Source organism: Eleutherodactylus coqui, chromosome 2, assembly GCF_035609145.1.
Source record: "Eleutherodactylus coqui strain aEleCoq1 chromosome 2, aEleCoq1.hap1, whole genome shotgun sequence".
Lineage (NCBI taxonomy): Eukaryota > Metazoa > Chordata > Amphibia > Anura > Eleutherodactylidae > Eleutherodactylus > Eleutherodactylus coqui.
Genome location: NC_089838.1, coordinates 266,283,500 through 266,308,121, shown reverse-complemented (window position 1 = coordinate 266,308,121; position 24,622 = coordinate 266,283,500). Strand labels below are relative to the sequence as shown.

Here is a 24,622-nt window from a genome sequence, read left to right as displayed (position 1 = left end):
TTCACCATTCAAGGATTGTGGTGTGGTATGATCAATGGTCCTAGTCCATGCCAGAACACTTCCCAGACCATGGCACCGCCACCATTGGCCTGTTGAACCCCAACAGTGAACCAACGGGATATAGCTTCATTCTGTTTATGGCATATGCAGACCCGGCCATCGGTATGGTTCAGCAGGAAACAGAACTCACCGCTCCAGACAATATTCTACCATATGTCCAAGGTCCATTGACCTCTTTGCTGGGCCCATACAAGGTGGTGTTGGCGGGTCATCCTAGTCAGTCTTTAGCTACTGAACACCAGTTGCCACAAGGTACGCCTTATGGTCATTGTGGAAATCTGTCCTTCCTGCTGTGTCAGTTGGTTCACTGTGGCACATAATTGCCAAATTATCATCCAATGCTTGCCTCTAGAATAAACCACACATGGCCTGCTGACGTGTAATCTTCTACTGGATGTCTGTCCATGCTTTAACCAGTCTCAGTATACGCTTCATACCATTGTTCAGGAACAGCCAACAAGTGCGTCACTTCCAGAAACACTGGCGCCAACAATCTGCCCCCGGTCAAGTTTTTTTTAAGTCACCACATTTACCCATGACTGCCAGATGTTGCCTTCTGCTGTGCAGAGGAGGAGAGGTCAGCACATGGTCTGAGAGCCCATCAGGTAGTACTGCATTACTTATCAGATGTTATGTGCCAGCCGTTCCTACTGTGGGGATCGTTTAGGGTATAAAATGTATATAAGACGATCCTTTAACGGATATCTAGTGCTGCTAATCTGGGTTGGGGGGGGGGGGGGGGGGGGGATGAGGCAAGTTTCCTCAAATGGCCACGAGATTCTTGAGAGCCTTACAAAAAAATTGTTGGCGTCTCAGGTACATGATCATATCAATCATTATTACGTTTGTACACCCCATTAAACGTTTTTCTCTTTTCTTTAAAACGATTTAAACATTCATGTCAGGAAATGGCAGCGGGTGTGATCAAACATTTATATTCTAGTGAGCATTTGTTTTCTATTTCATGTCTTAGGGTATCGCTGTGCAAAAAGAAAATTTACATCTACATACAAGTGATGAACAATATATAGTAGAGATTAGCAAGCATACTCGCTAAGGACAATTACTCGAGCAAGCATTGCCCTTAGCGAGTATCTGCCCACTCGGAAGAAAAGATTCGGCTGCCGGCGCAGGGGAGCCGCGAGTTGCAGGAGTGAGCAGGAAGGGGGGGGGGGGTGCGAGTGATCTCCCCTCCGTCCCCCCCCCCCCCCCCCCCCCTCTCCACTGGCAGCAGAAGCTTTTCTTCCGAGCGGGCAGGTACTCACTAAGGACAATGCTCGCTCGAGTAATTGCCCTTAGAGAGTATGCTCGCTCATCTCTAATATATACCCATGTAGCTGACAAAGTCTGGCTACCCAAGCTTGAAGGGATGTTTGAGAGCGCTTGAGTTTTCATTGGCTCCACCAACAAGTTGTAACAAAATTGTGAGACACCATCAGCGTGAGAGAGGGGACCTTCACATAAAATAGATCGCATTTTGTTTTAGGTTCCATGTTCTGATTTGCAGCAGCTTCCACAGGAAACCAATGAGGTTGTGCTGTAGTCATCCAGCAATTATGTTACAATTCATGTGATATCATGGAGCGGATTGTCTCAGCGCTCCCCAGTAAAGCATAGGTTCATAATGTCCTGCTGGGTTTGTTAGTGGAAAAGAATTCTGCCACAGATGTAAATGACAGAAGTTGTTGGGGGAGTGTAGAACTGGAAAAATGCCAAGAACCTAGGTCATGGGTCCATAATCAAGGCTGGTCTTTAATCCCTCCATTCTAGTCATGGGGGAACATCCTTGTGTGAGAACAGTAATACCTTGTGAATAACATTTTTCATGGAAACCAGTCAGGCTGAACTAGATGAACATTGTCTCCCTTCAGCCCAACATACTAGGTCACACCTTTAAGCCTCCTTCACACGGGTGACAGTCGCATGATTTTGTACCGTTGCTACAAATCACATGTGTGTGAAGCCCATGGTTTCCTATGGGTTCCTTCACACGAGAGGTTTTGTAGCATGCTACAAAATGACACACAAACCTCGCAGGTCCGGCGATATTCCCACGACACGTGAGGTTTTGTAGCCCATGTTTCCCTATGGAGCCTTCCTTTGTTGCATTGCACAAAAGCGCGGTTTGCATGCGATGCAAAATGCTACTGTCAAAGCTATAATCTAAGCCCTAACTGACACTGACACACACACACAGTCAGCCCCAGAGAGTGTGGAAGAGGTGATGTATACTTTTTTTCTCCTTTAGTTACAGATAAAAAAAACAAACAAACAAACAAAAAAATAAACACACACAAAAATCCTTGCACGTGATGCTACGAAATCGTACAATTTTGTAGAGTCACATGCAACTTTGTAGCGCTCCAAAATCGCAGTATTGCTGCGAGAAAAATCGCAGCGATATCGCACGTTGCAGCGATGAAGTCGCTGCGATTTTCTCGCAGGGATGTCGTGTCGCCCGTGTAAAGGAGGCCTTATGGGAATGAACGCATGCAGCCTGTAGAAAAGAGTCAGACTGAGCTCCAACTTCCACTGGTGACAGCATGGGAACAGGGAGTCCAGGCAAGCCTAAAAATTAGAAGCCTGGACTCCTCGTTCCATGTCTTACAAGAACCATAGCATACTTTATGCTGCTTATAGAACAGACCCTCTGAACAGAAAAATCCATGGCATTTACAATAGCAGTGACGTGGATGAGATTTAAAAAAAAAAAAAAAACAAACAAAAACTCGCCCAGCAGCTGCAGAAAAAATTAAAACTTAAAAAAAAAAAAAATCCACTGTGGAAATCGACCAGCGGAGCGGATTTTGGATCCGCAACACGTCATTTATAGCAGTGGATTTTCAGTGCAGATTTAACCTCTTGAAATTAGGGGGTAAAGTCCACACCAAATGGTGTGGTTTATAAGGCAGGTTTTCTGAAGCAAGTTTGTCTCACATGTGTTTCAATAGCCTTAAAGGGGTTGTCCCGCGCCGAAACGTTTTTTTTTTTTGTTTTTTGTTTAACCCCCCCCCTCCCCCCCCGTTCGGCGCGAGACAACCCCGATGCAGGGGTTAAAAAAACAAACCGCTCAGCGCTTACCTGAATCCCGGCGGTCCGGCGTCTTCATACTAACCTGCTGAAGATGGCCGCCGGGGTCTGCTCCCTCCGTGGACCGCAGCTCTTCTGTGCAGTCCATTGCCGATTCCAGCCTCCTGATTGGCTGGAATCGGCACGTGACGGGGCGGAGCTACACGGAGCCGGCATTCTGCACGAGCGGCTCCATTGAAGAGAGCAGAAGACCAGGACTGCGCAAGTGCGGCTAATTTGGCCATCGGAGGGCGAAAATTAGTCGGCTCCATGGGAACGAGGACGCCAGCAACGGAGCAGGTAAGTAAAAAACTTTTTATAACTTCTGTATGGCTCATAATTAATGCACAATGTACATTACAAAGTGCATTAATATGGCCATACAGAAGTGTATAGACCCACTTGCTGCCGCGGGACAACCCCTTTAAGTCTTTTGAAAAGTAGATCCACCAAAATGCATTTAAAAACACATAGAAAACACATATAAAGCCCTCTTAAGAATTCTACATGTTCTTGCATGCTTATAAACAAAGCTTGCGGTTCCAGGCATTCATTGCTCCGGTTATAGCTCCCTCTACTGGTTTTGTGATATAATTACATACAGCTAACTTGAATTGTCTGCAATACATTGGAAAATGTATTTCCTGCAGACTGAATCTTGCCAGATTCCTGTAGTGTAAGGACGTATTCCTACTATGCTGTGGGTTTCTGTCTGGCTGTTACATCACAGCATTGTGACAGAACCATTCACCATTAGTGAAAAGGACACTATGGTGTCAGTTTGACAGGGCTTCCGTTTCAATGATATTTGAAGTCTATTCTCCAAATATAACAGAAACCCTGTCAAAACACTAAAGTAGTCTGTTTGACTAAAGGCTCCCTTACACAAGCATTTAATGCATAATACGTATGCAGGTTTTGCGTGCGGATTACGTGGTAACAAACTTTACATTACTTTCAACAATACCGCATACACAGCGTGCAAGAACGCATGCATGTATACACGCCAAGATACTGTATGGGGATTTGTCAGAATGCAGCAGGACAGTGTATTGTGTACTGCTGGGTTCTCCCCTTGCTGGTAAACCCTTGTGTGAGAGCCCTTATGACAGTAAATAGTTGTGTTAATTGCCTATCACAATGCCGTTTTTGAAACTGCGATGGAACCACCGGGCGGAATCCCACAGCATAGTGAAAAGCGCTGTGTGAACGCTCTCTAACCATTAACAGATGATATGGTGTTGCTTCAGAACACATACAGAATATTCCCAGTTTCTCCAAACGTGGAGCTGGAAGCTTTGAAGAAATGACAAATATTTGTGTGCGTGTCTAACGGGTCTGAGCAGCGCAGGAAGATTCTGAGCCAGAAAGGTTTTTATGAAAATCACTGAACGTTTATTAAATCCCTATTACCAGCCTGTACAATGAATACACACTGGTTTCTAGCTCCCACTGACGTTAGTAATCCTGTACAATACATGGAACATATTAAATAGACAGTGTTTCTGAATGAACAGCTTTGGTAAAGTGCATGTTCGCTACTTAGACAGTAGCATTTCTTCTAAATAAGAGTACATAGAAAAATATATAAAGATAATAAAATCCCTTTCATGACCAGTTAAGAAATGTGTATACAGTCTAGGTCAAAAATGCCAAAGCTATAGACGCTTCGATTACAGCTCACGAAAGGTTGCATAAAACCCATGAAGCAAAACGGGATTTAAAAAAAGAAAAAAAAACCCACACAAAAAAATAAAAATAAAAAAAAAACCCCACAAAAAAAAATACAAACACAAGACCGTTTGCCAGGTAGTAAGTTCAGGGTGGGCAGACAGGATAACAGCTTCAAGTTGTTCACAGATCAGCTTGTGATAAGATATTTCCTGTATCATTTATGTACAGTCAGAGGCCTGACCACCCGGGTGTCTTGGAGCTGAATAGTGTCCATTAACCTTTACCAGGCACTCATGGTTTTCTGCGCCTGGAAATGAGAGAAATGATGAGAAACAAAAGCCATGTGCAACTTTCACCTGCAATATGAGAGACTAACAGACAGAAGTCCCTGTACTTAAAGAGTAACTGCAATCTTCAAAAACGTTTGACATGTGAAAACTTTGCTGGGAGTCCCACGCGGCTGAGACTCCCTGCCACTGCAATGCATCGATTACTCACAAACCTTCAGCACATCGTCAATAGAGGTATGTATAGACTGCTGGAGCAATCATTTGGTCAATGCTAGAGAGTGACTATGTGCTTCAATTTCTCAGACATCTTTTTGTGTACTACAGGGTGTTAAAATGCAGGAAACGAGAGAGAATGGCTACTTACTTAGGAATTGCATGATGTTGGTACCCAGGTCCAAAGTTGGATCCAGCTTTCATTTCCATGGCAACAGAACACTACAATAGAGGAAGTTGTTACTGGCATTAAAGGGTTATTCCCATCAGAGCCAAGCAGGTTGTATTACACCATGTCAGTACCCCATTTCATTGCGCTACACCATTTCCTTAACTCCTATGGAAATTACAGAGAACACACAATACACCCTCAGCCATTTCTGTGTTTTTGCTCATCTTTGGCTGCTGCAGTTAGGCCAGAAGGGGTCAGTCTTTGATATAGATATGGGTCCCACAGCTATCAGACTTTTATTGAATTCCCCATGAATATGCCATAAAAGTCAGAAATGGAAATAACTCTTTAAAATGTATATGAGTAAACAGGAAGGCATTAGCGCTATTAAGCATCACACACTGAAGTACCACTGTTAAGATCAATACTGCAGATTATAACTAAAAAGTTAGAGAGTCATATACATACTCTGGTTTCCACATCCGTCCACTCAGAATCCGTGTTGTTAACCTGTTGGGGCTGATTCAATTCAGCAGATCTGCGCTTGCGGCTATGAGACCGGAATTAAATTAAATAATTTTTTAAAAAGTCATCACCTCACAGCAAGATGTGTCTGTAGTATTTACATATTTAGGGCCTATAAAGTTTAGAGGAGATGTTAAAATTCTGAAACCCACCTGCTGCTGCCTGGAGGGGATTCTTGTCGGAGTGTTTCAACGTCAGTAAATTGGACAGACTGACCTCCCCCTCGCGTCCGGTAGACATCACCCTGAAATGTTGAACCAACCAACCATAAATACAAAGACATACAACACAAGATACACCATCTTGTGCGCACCAAAGTGTGACAATAGAGAACATTTCATACATATGAAGTACATATATTACACGGGTCCTTCGTTTTGCACCCTAAAATTTAGGCAGGACAGTGCATGTGTACCACAGTGCGCTTTGGCAGCAATAGGCATATTTTGGTACAATTTGCAAACCCAGCTGTTTAGTGTACAGACAACGAAGTAAAAGTTTCCCACTCACCCCTTATTTTGCTCCCCTTCTCCCTTTCAGATGGTTACCTTAATGATTTTAGTTTCCATCTCCCCATCAGAGGCCAGCTGCTGGTGTGTCAGCATGTACTTATCACACTTTGACAGCGCCTTTTCGCTGGCGACAGATACTTTGATGGAGTTGGGGACATGAGGCTGCATGATCATCTCCGTCTCCACACTACCGGATGGCTTATGGTCTACCCATCTCTCTGCCCCCGCCGAGTGAGAGCGGCGGTGTCTGGAGTGCACTGGGGGAACGTTCTAAGCAAGACCAAATCAAGACAAAGAATCATTTACCAAATTATTCAAAGAGCAAAAGACAGAAGCAGTCAACAGACCTGATAGACCCCCGCAGACAACTCTATAGGAAAGAACGATACAGTTCTCCAGCAGTTTACAGACAAGTGTAGGATGTATTCACTCAGTTTGCACTGCAAGGCTTCAGCTCCTCAACAGAACACAAATACATAGCGCTGTGTGTAGCTGTAAAGGTAGTTCCAATGTCAGCAATGCTCACCTGATACCGCTATGATATACAGCGCTGTATGGGCATGTGTCATTTTTTTTCAGACTAAGACGCACCCAACTATAATAAACGATGAGCGGTGATCTGAACGACGAGTGTAAACAGCAGCCGTTCAATACTGAATGGAGAGGGCTGGGGAGAGCAAGGAGTGAAATCTTCTCCAGCCTCCTCACTGCGAGCCAAGAATACTTGCTCCTGTGCGACAGCATGGGGGCGAGTAAATGCGAGGACGAGTGTCGGGTATAGTTTGCTCGACAGTCGTCCGGTGTAAAAAAGGGGCTTAACACCAGAGGGAGTTTTGGAGGCAGCTGAATGCAATTATGTATAGATCTCAATAAAAGCAGCATGCAGCAAGCTCCCAATGTCCCTCCGGTGGTAGCCAAAAAAAACCAAAAAACAGTACTTGCGCTTTAAAATTTATGGGGAAACCGTTTAAAACACCTCCATGTCCAAAGCTGGCCTTACCCATTACGATCAAGTGGCACAGAGCAGTGTACAGCTTAAAAAGTCAAATTTTTTTGCACAAGTGGGGCTTGCTCCAAATAGTTTTTCCCCCCACTATGACTATACATGGCTTTTGGAGCTCTGCTTAGCACATTAAAAATAATCTAAAAACATTTTTGGGACATGTCAAGTAAAAAATGATTGACTTTAGGCTGGCCGTTTCCCACAACTCCTCTAGAAACACACTTAACTGTGTGCACAGATTTTATTCTCACTGTTAAAGGGCCCCGTTACACAGGCCAGTAAATCTATCAGATTTCTGCATCCAGCGAAAATCTGAACGATCAGCGTAAATGCATGCACCGACTGAACGACAAGCAAGAATTAGTTGGCTTCTCATTCAGTTTCTGCATGCAGAAGACTGAGCTACATATCGGCCCACGTAATCATGCAGTCATTCATCTATGAACAGCTGCCCGTTTCCTGTGAATGGAGGCGGATGGTAACTATCCATGGCGCATTCTGCCTCCATTATCTGAGCAATGCTCATTCCTGTGCAAAAGCACAGGAATGATTATAGCTGGGAAGACCTGTCCTGTATTTGCGCCCAACAGGCTGTTCCATGTAAAAGGGCCCAAAGAGAAAACTCACAGGAAAATCGAGTCAGGAGACGTCCGTACATGTTAGATAAAATGTATTGTATATGTCTGACTTCCAATTCGTAACAACTGGTCGGTCAGGAATACTTAGTGGTGGTGGAATACTCCTTACTGAGGTGCATACTGGTTGTGAAAACATCTCTTCACCTTATAACTGGCATTCTTTTACATCCATTTGTATGTACCTGAAAGTATATTTACTAACACATCCCCATTTTTCAGGCCTGTTGAGCTGTTCTGTCCATTTGTTGCAATAAAATCTAATACACATTAGCATGCACCATTTAAATTAGTTAGATTTAAAGCAAGGCATGGGAGAGGGGTGTTAACACAGTTTGAGATCCCCCTTGCTGAACATGCATTTCTCCACAATTAAAAGAAACAATTCTTAGAAGCATCTTTTACCCACAGATGACAAAGGGCTTCCAAGCATTATTATAAAAAAGGTCCACGACTGCTATAATTGTACTTCACATGCAAGAACAATTATACAGAGCTTGAAGGGGTATGTAAAATTCAGTGCAGATATTTCTTATATTCTAAGAAAAATAACTTAGTTGCATCAAAGGTTATAATAACCAAAACTATATCATTAATGGAGGTTCCATGAAGAACTGGAGGAGGGAGAAAAAAATAAATAAAAAAAATAAAAATCTATCCAGCTTTTTCCTTGAAAAGCACAAATTCAAGCCTCATGTGTGATACCACAGCAAGCATACCCGCTCATGACCCAAATCACCACTTGAGGTGGAGAGTACTCAACGCTATACAACTCCTAACCAAAAGACAACAGGCCATCTGCCCATAGAACACTCTTTGAGCTGTTCTCAAAGACAACAGCATTGCACCATATTGATGGATAACCACACATCAATATGTCCAAGCTGCAGCAATGCCATAAAAGAACAAAAAAAATCTGTAATGAAATGGATTTGTGGACGGCAAGTGAAAAACCAAAAGATACTGCTACACAACTGGAGCTTTTGCAGAAGCATGCAATGTTGTCATAATTACAAAATAGTGACCATCTAGACAAAAGGTAGGCCATATATCAATTCCTGTGCACAGAATCTTTTCAGAAATCCATTTCTTTAAAGCATCAAGACAGAATTGGTAGCTGCCACTGACAAGCAGTATAAAAGCAGGAAGCAGCCATTAAGAGCTCCAATGAGCAAGTCTGTTTGAAGAATAACTAGCCTATGTAAAGCAAATTATCACACAGAGCATTGCTACATTCAATGCATTTGGGAAGTCTTCAGCCCTTTCTTTCCCTTTTAGAATAAAATCTTATAGTTTTCCCCATAATTGTTTTAAACCAAACCAAACCAAAACAAACACACCCATCTATACAAGCTCTCATTGTGGTGCGTTTAGAGCAGAATGATGGGGAAAACTTGAATTTCTTTGTTAAATTTGCACAAGTTCACAATACAAAATTTAAAAAGAAAGCAAAAACAGGGTCTGGAAACTTTGCAAATGCATGGTAAGTCTTATTTTCTGATGCTGGCCATTTTCATGTACAGAAGACCTCACTAACCCTGAGAGCCTGATCCTCTTGTAGCTCAGCCTGTACGACGGATGCCTGATACCCTGTGTTACTCTTCCTAGCTGACTCTGGCTCCCACCGTCTTCTGCGGTTGGGGGCTACCTTGCTTTCTGAATAGTGCTGCGGAGTTTTCTGCTCCCACTGTGAAACGCAGCTGGCCACAGATATGCTGCTGCAGGAGTTTGAACGCCTGTGCAGTTGTAAACGAGCAGGGGTATCAGGGTTGTGGGGAGGCTGAGAAACAGGGTTACCAGGGTACTAAAGAAATCAAACACAAAGTAAATCAATATACGACATGATTAGGCACGTTCTACAAAACAAGATACCTAGCAATGCAGAAGAAATTTAGAGAGACCATGTGTAATATGGCCCAATGGGGAGAGGTTAGCAACACGGCTGTTCTATGATCGGACTTTAAAATTCACATTCCTATATGTATGCAAGAGCATGGACATACTTCATCTTACCGAATGAGACTAAAGAAATTTGTAAACAAGAAATCCTGTACAAAGAATTGCCTGTTGTAATGATATCACATACTGCTGTGGGGGGTGGGGGGAGGGGAGAACCCCCCCCTCCCTAAAACATTTAAAAAACAACAACTTTTTTTTAATGAAGACATGCGCTGAATATGAAAGTAATGTATGTACTTTGGTTAACAGGTGGAGTCCCCTCAGTGAGCCAAATGCAGACAGACAGTGTGACAACCCCCTACATGCAAACCCATCCCCAGATAGAACGTGTGCCCATAAAGCCATCACCACCCAACACCTTATAGATTCCACGTTACACATACAGATACAGGAGAAGGAGAGATGGATCTGACTGGAACCTTCGGCTCTCTGTCCTTTTCTCTAGACGGCCTTTCCGGTCTCTCACTTTTAGAGTCTGTTACAATTGCTTTGAGCTGTTTTAACTTCTCATCTTTCACCCACAGCTTATTCTGCATCTCTAGCTGTTTAGCAGCTACACGGCGCTCCTACAACAAAAAGGAAGAAGGAACATTAAGAGTTCTGCCAGCTTAGAAAAAGTGGATTATTTTCTTTTAAAAACTGCACAACAGTCCATGCGTTGCGTCTAGTACGCCAACGTAGCAGTAATACAACAGTCTAAACAGGTATGACTTTTTTGGGGAAGTTTTAGAATCCTGAAAAACCATTTTAAAAAGAGCTTTACTGTAATAGACATTTATCTCCCATCCCCAGAAGCCAGGTCTCCCACAATCCAAGAAAGGGCACACCCCAAATGAATTGAACAGTGGTGCGCATGCTTGACCACCACTCCGTTCACTTCTATGGGACAGGTAGATGGACGCCTATTTCAACGTTCTTTCGTCACTTAGAAGTGAATAAAGCAAGTGTCAGCCATGCGCACCAGTAGTGCAAATTTTGATCCGGAAGTAAAGCGGATTTTGGCGAGGATTTTCCACTGTAGAAAATCTACACCATTCCTGCTACAGGTGAAAATACCCTGAGCAAACGTACATGCACAGTGGAAATGGTACCGATTTTTCACAAATAAATATGAAAATCAAAATCTGCACTATTGTTGTGGATTCTGCAGCAGTTCCGCAGCAGACGATTTTACCCCTTCAATGGAGAGGTTGAAATTGGCTAAAGATCAGCTGCAAAAACAGCGTCAAAATCTCAACACATTTGGATGTGGATTTTCCACAACAGAAAATCTTTGCCAAATACCGCAGCACAAGATTTGCCTCAATCTTCATATTGATCCACACCAAAATATGCTACATGAGAACATACCCTGAAGTAGTTTTCCCACTACTTAAAACACCTTCACTTGCACTATACTTCCTTGTTAATTCACAGTGGTATGTATAATCTATATAGTACTAAATTGAGCCCCTCACAGATCTAGACTGAAAAAAATATTTATTGAAAAGTGTTAAAAAACCTGGGCTAACATAGGACAGACAGACAACGAGAAGACAAAAATTCTGGGACTGTGCTGAATTCGCAGCTTTTTACATTGCAGGTGGTCAGTCAGAATATCCCCTCCTCGATGATATAGTAGCACCAATAAAGATAGCGATCATATGTAAGATGTATACGAGCCAGATAGAGGTGCCTTTATATCTTGGGATAATGTATTAATATCCCTTATTTTATGGTTCACAGTCATTGCCCAGAATTTACCACATAAGAGGTTTTCCTAGATCACAATATATCTAGTTGTATTGTAGTGGGGGTTAAGGTGCCTCCCCTCTAGTTAAATTGTGTGATACTGAAGATCTCTTATAGCTGAGATATTTCAATTAGTCGTCCACTTTCAGGAAATCCACATAATAGATCTTTAATGGGATATTCTTTATGTGTAGATACCCCATAGAGCTGAGGGTTTTACTGTCAGATATTCTGCTCCAGTTCATCAGGAGCTAATTACCCAATCAGCCTAGTTTAATACCTCTCACAAATTTTAGGGACTAACTGGATTTGTAGATCCTGTTGTATATTGCTTAATAAAAGCAAAGCATCGACACCCTATACACAGGTGTTCGTATTCGTGTCAGTTATATGGCTCGCATAAATTTGGCTATCCATGTCTTTAAGACGCTTATAGTGTATTGCAATACATCGACTGCTGTAGATGGCAAGCAGTATATATCTCACTTGGTGGTGATTTTCACAGACACAAAGTTTATATTGGCATAACTAATCTCTGATAAATATTCCGTTCCTTTAATAAAGGAACCCAGCACGCAAATAGCCAGCCGTGGATTGTCCGTTTAATAAGGTGTTACGTCGGGCATAAGGCTATAATAGCGTGTCAAATAGATATTGAGGAACCAACGCAGCTACGGCTCAGTCTGAAGCTCCTATAATAGAGGAACCCAGCACACAAATAGCCAGCCGTGGATTGTCCCTTTAATAAGGGGTAACGCTGGGCATAAGGCTATAGTAGCGTGTCAGATAGAAATTGAGGAACCAGCGCAACTATGGCCAAGTCTAAAGCTCCTAGGTAGGTCACTCTACAAACGAAGGCAGAGTGGCCCCTTGCTAGTTCACTAAATCTGACGATAGAGTAGCCAAAGGATAGAGGGTGCGAGCAAAAATAACAAAAGATAACGCCTGTGGCTCTGATGGTGAGCGACGGGTATGTCCTTCAATGTTAGGCCAGGTTTTTAACATTTTTTCAATAAAGATTTTTTTTTAGTCTATATCTGGGAATACTTCCTTGTTAATACTAGCAGGTCATGTGACTGCTGCAGCCAATTATTGGCCACAGCAGTGACGTTCTATAGCAAGCGATTGGTTGCAGTAGTCATGTCCTAGTCAACATGAATCAGGAAGGGCAGAATGGTTGTAAAGCAATTATAAAATGTTGGGAAAATCTTAAGACATCCCAGTCTAAAAAAAAAATATACATATATACATACATACATACATACATACACACATACAGACCTTGCTTTAACAGGTTGGCAATATTAGTCTAAAGAGTCTTGTGCCATGGTAGAGGATTACTTTATTAATGGGTGTCTGACCACTGGGACCTCCACTGATCCAGCATGTCCTAAACTGAAAGCAGCAGTCACACATGCGCACCGCTGCTCCATTCATTTCAAAAGGAACTGCCAGGGATAGCAGATTTCAAGCACTTGTACTCTGATCATTTCAATGGGACTACTGGAGATTGCAGACTGGTAGTGCACATGCACAACTGCAAAGGGACACACACCGGAGCCCCATTCTCAGGACCAGTGGAGGTCCCAGCAGTTAGACCCCCACCAATGTGAGTGTTGTCCACCACACACACTTGGGTGAGGAACAACTTTCTATCATGATACAACACCTTTAAAAGATACTCACACATTCCTTCTCCCATTTCATGGCATTCTCTGATGCCATTCCCTGCAACCGTGCTTCTAGCCGCCTCTTGTCAGACAGCTGACGCTGCAATTTCTGTTGCTGTGACTCAAGGTCTTGTTGTAAATTGCGCTTTTCACCTTCATAGATAGAGGTAGTCTTCTCCAGAATATCAATCTAAAAATACATACATAAAAATGAAGGCCATTGAATCCCAAAAAAGAAAAAGTAGCTAACACACGGATTGGTTGTCCGCACACTCACTTTGTACTCCAGAGTTTTTACTTTCTTTTCAAGTCGCTCTATTTCACTTTTCTGAGAAATAATAGTTCTCTCCTTCTCAGTCACTTTCCCCTGGGCTATGTTCTCCTTTGCTGCAACTACGCCATTGAAGTCTTGTAACATAGACCTGAAGGAGGTAACTGCAGGCACAACCATATATAAGTGAGTTTTGCAAATATGCAGCAAAAGGTCAGTATAAATAGATGGTCAGAATCCAGGTATCCATCTCACCACTCTTTGTGAATTCTTCACTCATCATTTGTCGAATACGTCGTCGTTTCTCAAGAGCCTCAATAAGCTGTGGAAGGGTTTGGTTATCATTGGCATCTAGAAGCTCGCAGGATGGAATAGGAGGGAAGCTTTGAAACAGCAATTCTATTGCCGTCTGCTCCTCAGACTCTGTAGAAACATATAGGGAAAAGAAATTAAAAAAAAAAAAACAAAAAAAAAAAACACAACCCCCACCCCCAAAAAAACAACCCCCAAAGAACAGGATATAGACTGCACTTGCCTCCAATGACAGGACCACCACGCTCCTCCAGTCTACGAGTAAGTTCTTCTTTAAATGCTTGGTTCCTGTATCGACGCCCAGGAGTAAGACCACAAATTGGTTTGTCTACAGGTCGAGCAACTTCAACTTCCTGGGTCATCTCTGCAAATCGCATAACTTGCTACAAGACACGAGAGACGTAGAGTTAGGCAAGAACAAAATAAAGCCTTTCCAAATCAGATAGTCCCACTCTCCAAGACTCACCAAACTTTCTTCATGGTCATCAGCTTTGGGATTAACACAAACTATCATTCGAACCTTCCCTTCTCCATCAAAATAATTCTTGAAGAGATGAGTTAACTTGGAGTCTCGATAGGGAACCATCTAGGGATAAAAGTTGCATTTTTAAAATTGGTGAAGCAATAAGGATAACTTCGGGCCACCAGCACAAAAAAAAAAAACCCAAAAAACCGAAACGCTGCGTCTGACGGTTTTCAGCACAGTTATAAACGCAGCCAAGCAAGTTGAAAAGACACCGCTGAAACGCGCCAACCCCATTTTACCACGTTTCAGGGGCGCTGAAAATGAATCACATTAATTTCAATAGGCAAAGCATCAAGGCAAAGCATCAAGCGCATTAAAAGAGGACAGTGCTTGAAAAACTCAGCATTAAAAACGCTTGTCTGAAGCCCCATTGAAATCAATGCTAGTGATGGACACCATTTAGCACTGCAGAAAAAAAATAATAAAATAACGCTGCATTTTTTTAACGAGAATGTTAAAAACGCATGTTGCCAAAACACAAACTAGTGATGAATTTCTAACATTAGAGAGTCCCTGAAAGTGGCCCAAGTCATCTTAATGGTGTTATCACTAGTAACTTGTTCAGCAGATCGAATATAAGTTTTGCCTGCAGAATTCAATATCTGATTCATATACCTGCATGTACCCCACTCAAAAAGACAGAACTGACCTAGTCATATTACTTCAAATGAAGTCTATATACTATTCCTCTGTAGCAAAAAAAACCTGGTATAAAGCTTATTGAATTAGTCAGCAATGCTTCAAAGAAACTCCAGTGGTTGGGTAGGACACAAAGATGAATGTAATAAAAAAGCAACGCAATTGTGTATATTTGTCATTAAAAGGGTTAAAAAGTACCTGTACTTCACCTTCAGAGTGCCTCTGCTCAGCCAGCCATTTTTGGCCCCTTTTGGTAGATGAAGGCAGCCCCACATACTGCTACATAAGAGCTATATGGGGCAGTCTTCAGCTGCCAGGAGCCAAAAACTGCCAACGGAGAAGAAGCGCACCACTTAGATGTAAGTTTTCCTGTAAGGTCCCTCTTGATAAGAGTGGGGAATTTTCAATTAGGATGAAGTGTTTAATATTCATGGTATTTAACGATTAACAACTCACTGTCCAGTCCTAAACAAGGAATTTGCCTAATGAACTAAAATCAGCAGTTCTGAAATCTATGTCCGAGGACTGGAATTATAATGCATTTTGAACAATAGAATAGGAAGGGGGGGTATGGACTCTGATAGCATGTGATTTCTCCTCAATTCGCAAACTCAGTGAAAGAGGAGCACAAGATTGAGTGAGAATAGATTAACCCCTTGCAGTTGCATCTCTGCTGGGAGAGAGAGTAAGTGAAAAGGAACACTTAGCCACAAGGAAACAGATGAAATAAAATCTGACAGCACAATCATTTACCTTATTGGTTCCACACATTTGGTTCTCTCGTAGAGCCTCTATACAAGTTCTTAAGGTCATAAGGGATTGGTTTATATTTCCTGAAACAAAAACATCTGGATAAGTATATGACTTACTAAATCTCTATTATACACTCATATGTACAAAACCAATTTTCAACTTTCCAGGCATTACCTGCTTCACGTAGTCTGCTGCCTTCAGCTTTTGTGCGATTTGTTCTCTCACTCCCAGCCAAATCAACAAGTGAGAGTTGGCTCACTGTTATCTGTTCCTTTTCCTGGAGCAAAAGGAAAAAAAATAAAATAAAAATTAGAGAAGCCAAATATGACTTAAACCCAATGTCCACGGGTGGATCTGAATTGCGGAATCCGTGCAGGGGATCCAGTTCAAGCCGCCCATAGGGAAGCATTGGCGTTGACACTTCAATTAACAGCTGCAGATTTAATTTGCCATGCGCAGAAAGGAAATCGCAGCATCCTTTATTTTACCGGAGATTCCATGCGGATGGCCTTCATTGATCTCTATGGAAGCGAGTGATCCGCAATGCAATTGTGGATTTGTAGGCAGATACCTCTGTGGTTGCTTTGAAACCAAGCAGGGAGGTGGGGAAGCGGGGAAATGCAGGCACTTTAGGCTTGCGATTTTTTTTCCCCCTTGCAGACGATCCACAGTGCATCTGCCAGGGAGGGGTGGAAGAAACCGCATCCGGGATCGTTGGTAAGCATTTAAAAATAATTTCTGCAGACACACATGAAAATTCAATATTGCCAAATTAATCCCTCTAAAGTATTTAGATTGTAGGATTACTTCTATACATGCTTGCTTTTTTTTTCTTCTTTAAAACAGAATGCAAAAAAAATAAAAGGAAAAAAAAAAAAAAGTGCAAGCATGTATAGAAGTGATCCTACAATGAGGGAATTGCATATGCAATCATCCAATATAATTCTGCTGATGGCAGACCTAGACAAAATAATTTCTATGGAATTAGTGCCCCAATGAGGACAAATCTGCAGTTTCACAATATTCTTAAGGGTGCTGTTACACGAGCGTTTCTTCCCTACAAAATGCAGGAGTAGATACTCTGATTGTTTGCATCTGGATTTTGTTCAATCACTGACAAGTCCAGCTGTCAGCTGCAAATCAGTGTTTCTCACACAGCAAAACACAGGGGAGAAAAGCTGATGTAATAACAGCCTAAGGCCTCCCTCACACAGGGAGTTTTCAGAAACGCAGCGTTTTTCAACGCTGCGTTTACTGCAAATTCCGCCCGGTTTCAACAGCGCTGGCATACTTCATGCCAGCGTTTTGGCTGCGTTTTCAGCACAGCTTAAAACGCAGCCAATGATGCTGAAGAGAAAAAAAAAAAAAGCAATACTCACCTAGCCGCTGCAGTCCGGGACACGGCCGCTGGTCTCTGCCACTGATCCAGGCTTCCCCTGCACTCACAAGTCTATTGTTGTAGGCCAGGTTTGAGAACCCAGCCTCCAGCAATAGAGTGCTTTGATTGGTTGTCGGCGCTGACTTGATGCTCAATCACAGCCCTTCATTGACTGTCTCAGCCAATCAAAGCTTGCCATCGCTGATTGGCTGAGGCAGTCAATGAAGGGCTGTAACTGGGCATCGATTAACATGCCGATGTTAGGCGTTTTTCATTCAAAAACGTCTTGCATCAGCACGCGTTTTAGAGGATCACAAGTGTTTCCTATGGTCTTCAATGGAAAACATTGCATGCAATGTCTTTAAAGGTCCCATTGAAAACAAGGGGAGAGGTGTTTCGAGAGAACACACACACAAAAAAAAAAAAAATAGGACATGCAGCGATATTTAACCTCACAGCACTGAAATTGTTCATGTGAATAGCCCCATTCAATAGAATGGAGCTAAGTCTCAGTTTTGTCCGTCTAACTCGACAGCCACCCCCCCCCCCCCCCAAAAAAAGGGCTCAACTTGGAAACCACTTTATGTGATGCAGCAAAAGCATTGGAAAGCACCCAGTCAAATAAATGAGTGAATACATAACGCCCTTTTACTCTGAACAGAAATCAAATGAGTCTTGTTAGCCCAAGCGAACAAGCTGGTGAGGTTATCACCAGCTCATTCACACTTGGGCAACCTGCTTATTTCTCATTCACAAATCATTCAGCGTTTTACATTACTAGGTGAAGCACTGACCGATCAGTGTTTAAACTGCACAAGCCCGTGCTGGCTTTTAGGCAGGCTGAAACTGAACGACGAACAAGACGCACGCGATTCTTGTTCGCTTGCGTTTAAACTGAACAATTATCGTTTAGCTTTGCTCGTTTGAGTGATTTTCTGAATAAGTCTTGTGTTGGGGCAGCATAAAACATGGTAGCATCAAATCCCAAATAGGGGACAAATCCCTTTAATTAAGCTGCATAAATTGTCCACAAATATAACAATGACATTACCTGCAAAACATTTTCTCCATCGGCATCAAGTGGAGCTTGTGCCAACTTTAACATGAATACACTGTGGGAACGGCTGGACTCGCGGTTTAACTGTGTGTTTGCAATTCTTCTTCTCTTCTGACCTTGAGGAGAGAAGAAAAAAAAAAATTGCTAACTTCTCAGCTAGTTCCTTGTAAGGTTATTTTTTTTTGTTTTAAGAAATTCAAAATTATAACCTCATTGTCAATCACCAACAGAAGCAGCTTGAGCCTCAATATTTTCTTTAAATACATATTTGTAGACTGGAGATCTTTTCTTTCACCTTCCGAAGATAAACATTTTTGTACAGTAAACTAAAGTTCTCACCTTTCCAGAAGACATCAAAGGCCTCTTCAGTTGTTTTAACTTCAACTTCTGTGCACCCTGCAACATACATGTTGTGGTTCTGGTCTTCGCGCAAAATCTTAGACTGAGGTGGTCTAAAAACAAAAGCAGGAAAAAGTCAACATGAGTGCGGCCCTAAAAGTTGGAAATGTATGAAAAGAAAACAAAAACAACCACAACGGTCATGAATGGTTGATGAGCAAGAGAAGCTACATGCAGGTCTTTGGAAAACATACAGATTTGATACAGGAAAGTGTTACTGGGCATGGTCTACAAAACTAGGGGAGAGCTGGGTAATAAGGCAAAAGCTATGTAATGTAAACATACATAAACTCTGCATTCTTTCCTGGTGTGTTCCACCTGATAAAGGAATAGCAACAGGTTATAATCTTTGTTGCATCATTTCAATCAAAAGGAAATATATGTGCTGCTGTTATCAAAGGAGAGGGGGAGTGGGCACAGGATTTTTGTTACTTAGGGTGAATGCCCACGGACGGATTTCTACTGCGTTTCCCACAGCGGAAATCTGCGTTTGAATTCCGCAGCCATTAGGTTCTATTGAACCTAATAGCTTTCGGCCTTCCAATGCTCACATGTGGAATTTTACAGTGGATTTCTGCAGAGTGAAATAAATTATGGCATGTTTTATTTGCCACGGATCCCAGATTTATGCCATGATCACCAGCAGGCATTTTTTTGTTTTTAATCGCGGTACTCCCGCGGCATAAATCTGCGACACTCACGGGCATGAGCCCTTACTGTAAAATCCCTTTGTCACATTCATTGGGGTACACAACTAAGACCTTGAATATGGCTCCTGCCAGTAGGATGCAGGCACTAAGCAAAGAAAGTTCGCCCCTCCTACCAGCTATACCCCTCCTGCAGGCACTAAACTAAAATCAGTTTGTACATAAGCAGTAGAACAAATTAGCATATAAAGGCATATAAAGTAAAAACCAGGCCAGACCCCTTTTTGAGAAACCACTATAGTTCTAGCAGAGAACAGTTGAGTGGGTTCTGTGTCCCCCAATGAATGTGCTGAAAAGGGGATTTTATGGTAACAAAAGCCCTGTTTTCTCATCCATGTCATTGGGGGGACACCACAGCAAAAACCTGGGACGTTTTAGAGCAGTACCCAAGACTGAGGGGAAAAGAAAAGGTGGTGTTTTTAGCCTGTTCCAAGTGGGTGCAAGTAATCGACATGTCCACCAGTGGCTGCCAAGTAAATCTTTCTATAGAACTTAGAGATAACGAAGACTAGAAAGCATTCCTATCACTAGGAAGGTAGAAGTTGCCGATTGCGAAGAAAGCGCCTGCAAGTAGGGAGGTATCAATTAGGGAAGGTGATGCCCTTGTCCTTTAACAGGTACGCCCTGCTGAGAATAAATATGGACTGACTAGCCGGTGGTGGGTACAGTCAGAGCCATTCTTGCCAAGGACAACAGATTCCTGAAGAAGCTGAGGGAAGAGACAGATTCAATCCCCAAAAAGGGGCTGAAGAGGTGAGAACGTCAAAAAATAAAAATCGAATAAAAAGAAAAATTACAGTTAAGTTACAATAAATATTCCTATACAAAGCAATAAATAAAACAGCATATCGTATAAATTGATCAATAAAAATGTTGAATGCCATATTTGATTATGAAAAAGGACAGTACAATAAAAAGGTTGTTGTGTCAGGCTAAGAATATTTGAATCGAAACCACTAGAATAAAGCAGGATAATATTGTGATAGCGATTTACTAAAAATACACAAAAGACAAAAACGAGCAGGAAAGAAACGCATATTAGGACTTTAAAAATATGCAGGACGAAAGTCATGTTCAATGATGAAAAATTTATAGAGCAGTGGAAGGCAAATGGTTGTGTGTAAAATATTAAATGACTAATAGGAAGAGGACTAGAAGGAAGATACAAATAACAAGTCTATAAATAAACTATACTTTTATTATTTTAAATCGATTTATACGATATGCCATTTTAATAATTTTTTTCTTATTTATCCATTTACCAATTTGTTTAGGAACATTTATTGTAATTAACAGATTTTTATTGTTTTATTCATTTTTTGCATTTGCAACATATCCATTATATTTTGCAACTACTTCTAGGACCTTGTATATCTTTTATGTATTAGTCCCACCCAGTGTGACTGAAGAAAGGATTCACCCCGAAACATATCTTATACTGGTTTTAATATACTTAATAAATGAAGTTGGATATTACATCCTACCGTCCCACTATCTTTTCTGGAGAGTAGTGCCTATCCACCAGTCTTCCTTTAATTTTTCACACAGGTGGGTGAGGTAGGTCAGTGCTGCCATCTGCCTTGAGTGGCCTACACTAGAGAACGAATTAAGTAGGTCTGGTGCCTGAAGGACAGAAGGCTACTGAGAAGAACCTTGAGGATGATCCCAAGGCAGGATTCTTGTGGGATCTTCCCTCCAACAACAGGAGGGCATGCCTGGAACCCCTCCCACCCTTAGGGGGGTAATAATCCCATTGCAAAGCAAACTGCAAGCACAGAACCACCATGTCCCATGCAGAATCTAGTGGTAAAACAGTTACACGTCATTAACGGAGTTAATGTGACTGATTGAGACTGCAATCTCTACCTTACAATTGCTCCACCCACAGTGGAGGGTGGGGTGGGGAAGATGAGGTGGCCTAAACTTGCAGTGACCATCTAATCTATCAAAACAGAGCGTTGAACAGCAATACCATTCTTCCATCTATAGATGAGGCATTGAGGCCGCCTTGCACTCACATGCTGTATATGTCTTCAGATACAGATTCCAGCACTAGTTTGTGACATGGTGGCCTGATAACTACATTTGCAATCATGATGAGCGGTCTAGTGAGACTGGTCAATGAGGGGGCAGGATACCTGCTATACTTTTATCATGAATGAAACACCACACCACTTTATTCCCATATGGACAGGGATAAAGAGGTAGATGCAGCTTGACAATCACGTAGTCAAAGGGGATACAGTCTTGCAGAACTAGTTATTCCTCTTATAAAAGGGGGTAATGAGAACAGACACCGTTTGCCATGACTATAGTAACATCCGATACAGAGACTCACAGTACAATTACTCCTACCATGGGAGAGGGTAAATAGGTGGACAACGGCCACGATAATTGTGTAGTCATGTCGAACACAGTATCACAGTACTAGAATTACTCCTAAGGAAGGAGATAATGAGCACAGACGCTGCTGCCATAACTGTGTAGTCAGTTCTGCTTCAGAGACTCCAAGTATCCCTCCTACAGAAGAATAATGAGGTGGCCAATGGTTGTAATTACTGTGTCATGTCCAACATGGAGACTCACATGAAGAGAAGGGAGAATCCTAGGGCTGGTAACAGAGCCGGATGCAGCTGACAGCCTATAGTGTTTCAGAACGAGGGGCAGGAAAGTTCTACCTCCCCTCCAGCATGCCAAAGGGAGCGCCGCCTCTGTGCCCATTGGAGGCGCGCCACCGCAGGAATCAGTGTCATGATTTCTATCAGTGTCCCACCTCCCAACCACAGCTTGCAAGAGCCGTGAAGCTAGGATGCAAACCAGCGGCGCTGACCTGGCCGGAATTGCCGGGTGCAGCGCTAAAGGCCAGAGACCGCTGGAGGTGGCAGGGGTCAGACCGGGAAAAACAGATGAGGGAAGCCATTGAGGGAGGGCCAGGGCAGCACTGCAGGGAACTACCCTACTAGGCCCAAAAAAATAAAAAGCAGCCAAAAGGAGGGGGGGGGGGGGGGGGAAATGGAGAACAGCAGAAGGAGAGGACACCATACGTACCTAATCCAGTTTACTCACATAATCTTCATCCTCTTCGCTTCGGCTTCCTCAGAGCACCAGCAGGGTCAGCTTTTCCCACGATTGTTACTCAATATATGGGGCAGCAGCCAGAAATTTCAGGTGATCTCATAGCTGGTGGGAAGCACAATGGTGCCACTATATTCCACTTTGCGTTCTTGGAGGAGGGAGTAACAGCGTGTCTGATGCAGTCCTGTTCGCACTTCTCACTTAGGGATAATCAGGGGACTTACCTCATCCCCAATTCCCACTCAGAAGGAAAAAAGTAAACTAAAAGCAGAAAGGACCTGTAGAGCATGAGGTCTTCGCTTAGTGTCTACCTCCCAGAGGCAGGAGCTATACCAAAGGTCTTGCAGTGTCACCCAATGACACAGACGAGAATTATAGTCACAAGGACTTTATCCTTCCTAAACGTACAAGCAGCACTGAAATGACATAAGTTTAAAAAACAAAGTAAAACGCAAACTATTCACTCACTTTGGTTTTATGGGATCAATAGGAACTTCCTCCAGAAGATCATAGATGTAATTATTGTAGATTTCAATGTAGGAAACAAAGACGCTGTATACGCTGTCTTCATCAATGTCTTCTACTTTGCATCCATCCTCAATATTTATCATGTCAGCAAACTCCGGTTCTGGTTTCTGCCTGTAGAACATCTATATGAATATTGGGGAGTGATTTGTCTAAAATACAGTTTACATATGCCTGCCCAACATACCTGCTTAAAGGAGTCTTTGGGACTATCTGTGGCTGAGCATCCCTCTTTTGACGGTCTAATAAAGCTTCCACCATATTCTGCACCTCTATGCCATTTTTATCATCAGTCTTAAAAACCTAAAAAATTAAGAGTCAGAGATTCTCAAACAAAAACACAGGCTTGAAGTACATGCTCTCACCACTAGTGTTAGGCCAAAGGCCCATGGCCTTATGCTAGTTGCGCCCGACAATCTTAAGTGCAACTCACATTGAACAGCACACGGACATCCACCCGGGTGCTGTCCAAAATACACAGACACGGCATATCGTAGGTCCCATTCTCATCCATGAAGGACGATAATGGGACATGCCATGATTTCCATGTGAAAAACTGCATGTATAGTATCATAGGCTACAATTGGTCTGTGTGTTGTCCATGGAATACACAAACAGCACATGGCCTGAAAAGATGACCTTATGGAGATGTGGGCATTATCCAGTAAGAGAATTCTATACAGTTAAACAACTTACATATCTCTTTGCCTGTAAATCACGGATGCTGTTGAAGATCATATGGAGACATCGAGGAAGAAGTCCTCCTTGTCCTGGAGACCCAGTCATTGTGTATGTTTTTCCACTTCCCGTCACCCCATATGTGAAAAGTAAACCTGAAAGTGAAAATTGTTTAGTTGGAAGCAAAAAGATAACCATTTAAGAAAATATCATCTCGTTCAGAATCTCCTGAAGCCATTTTTCAACTTCTATAGACATTTGACAGAGAACTTTGAAGTTACAAGAAAAAGCTCTTCAGAAACTGCATCTGACATTTTAGATTTGGACCTGGAGAATGGGAACCTGTTAGCTAGCTCTGGCCCTCCATTAGTAAGTGCTAGAGATAAATTGATACAAGTTTATACACGGGATCTATTACAGTCCTTCTTGATTGTGTGCTAAGGGTCTGTCCAAGAGGTTTACCTGGCACAAGCACAGTTATGTACATGTTTTGGGAGTGTGAAATCTTGTGACACATCCTTGACTTCCTGCAGACTTCTCTGGGAGCACTAAGAATTATGTATTCCAAGGTGTGCTTCTTTGGACTTGTGAACAACATCCTGAGGAATGCACACCTCACACAAACTGTTGCTCTTTTATGCCAAGAAAGTAATTTCTCCTCTGTTATCATTGGGGGACACAGCTCTGACCTTGGGTATAGCTTCTGCCACTAGGAGGCGACACTAAGCACAAAAGTGTTAACTCCTCCCACTAGCTATACTCCTCCTGCAAGCAGCATGCTAGCTCAGT

At 42.5% G+C, this 24,622-nt stretch overlaps 1 protein-coding gene across 7 annotated transcripts in view; it reads right to left on the bottom strand.

Moving 5' to 3' along the window:
- Positions 1–4,501: 4,501 nt before the first annotated feature.
- The window catches only part of KIF23 (kinesin family member 23), a 36,657-nt gene continuing 16,536 nt past the window's right edge, over positions 4,502–24,622 (bottom strand). The window contains exons 5-24 of one of the 7 annotated variants that reach the window (XM_066592958.1): positions 23,852–23,988; positions 23,343–23,458; positions 23,099–23,269; positions 19,134–19,166; positions 18,789–18,901; positions 18,444–18,565; positions 16,189–16,291; positions 16,015–16,094; positions 14,563–14,682; positions 14,320–14,479; positions 14,040–14,207; positions 13,791–13,948; positions 13,530–13,703; positions 10,496–10,678; positions 9,691–9,957; positions 6,552–6,785; positions 6,156–6,247; positions 5,947–6,028; positions 5,458–5,528; positions 4,502–5,110 (exon numbers count right to left, since the gene is read on the bottom strand). In XM_066592958.1, coding sequence (XP_066449055.1) covers positions 5,095–5,110; positions 5,458–5,528; positions 5,947–6,028; positions 6,156–6,247; positions 6,552–6,785; positions 9,691–9,957; positions 10,496–10,678; positions 13,530–13,703; positions 13,791–13,948; positions 14,040–14,207; positions 14,320–14,479; positions 14,563–14,682; positions 16,015–16,094; positions 16,189–16,291; positions 18,444–18,565; positions 18,789–18,901; positions 19,134–19,166; positions 23,099–23,269; positions 23,343–23,458; positions 23,852–23,988 — 2,600 coding nt within the window. In that variant the 3' untranslated portion in view covers positions 4,502–5,094. The remainder of the gene's footprint in view (positions 5,111–5,457; positions 5,529–5,946; positions 6,029–6,155; positions 6,248–6,551; positions 6,786–9,690; positions 9,958–10,495; positions 10,679–13,529; positions 13,704–13,790; positions 13,949–14,039; positions 14,208–14,319; positions 14,480–14,562; positions 14,683–16,014; positions 16,095–16,188; positions 16,292–18,443; positions 18,566–18,788; positions 18,902–19,133; positions 19,167–23,098; positions 23,270–23,342; positions 23,459–23,851; positions 23,989–24,622) is intronic. The other 6 variants (XM_066592961.1, XM_066592962.1, XM_066592964.1 and 3 more) reach the window with 6 other exon arrangements.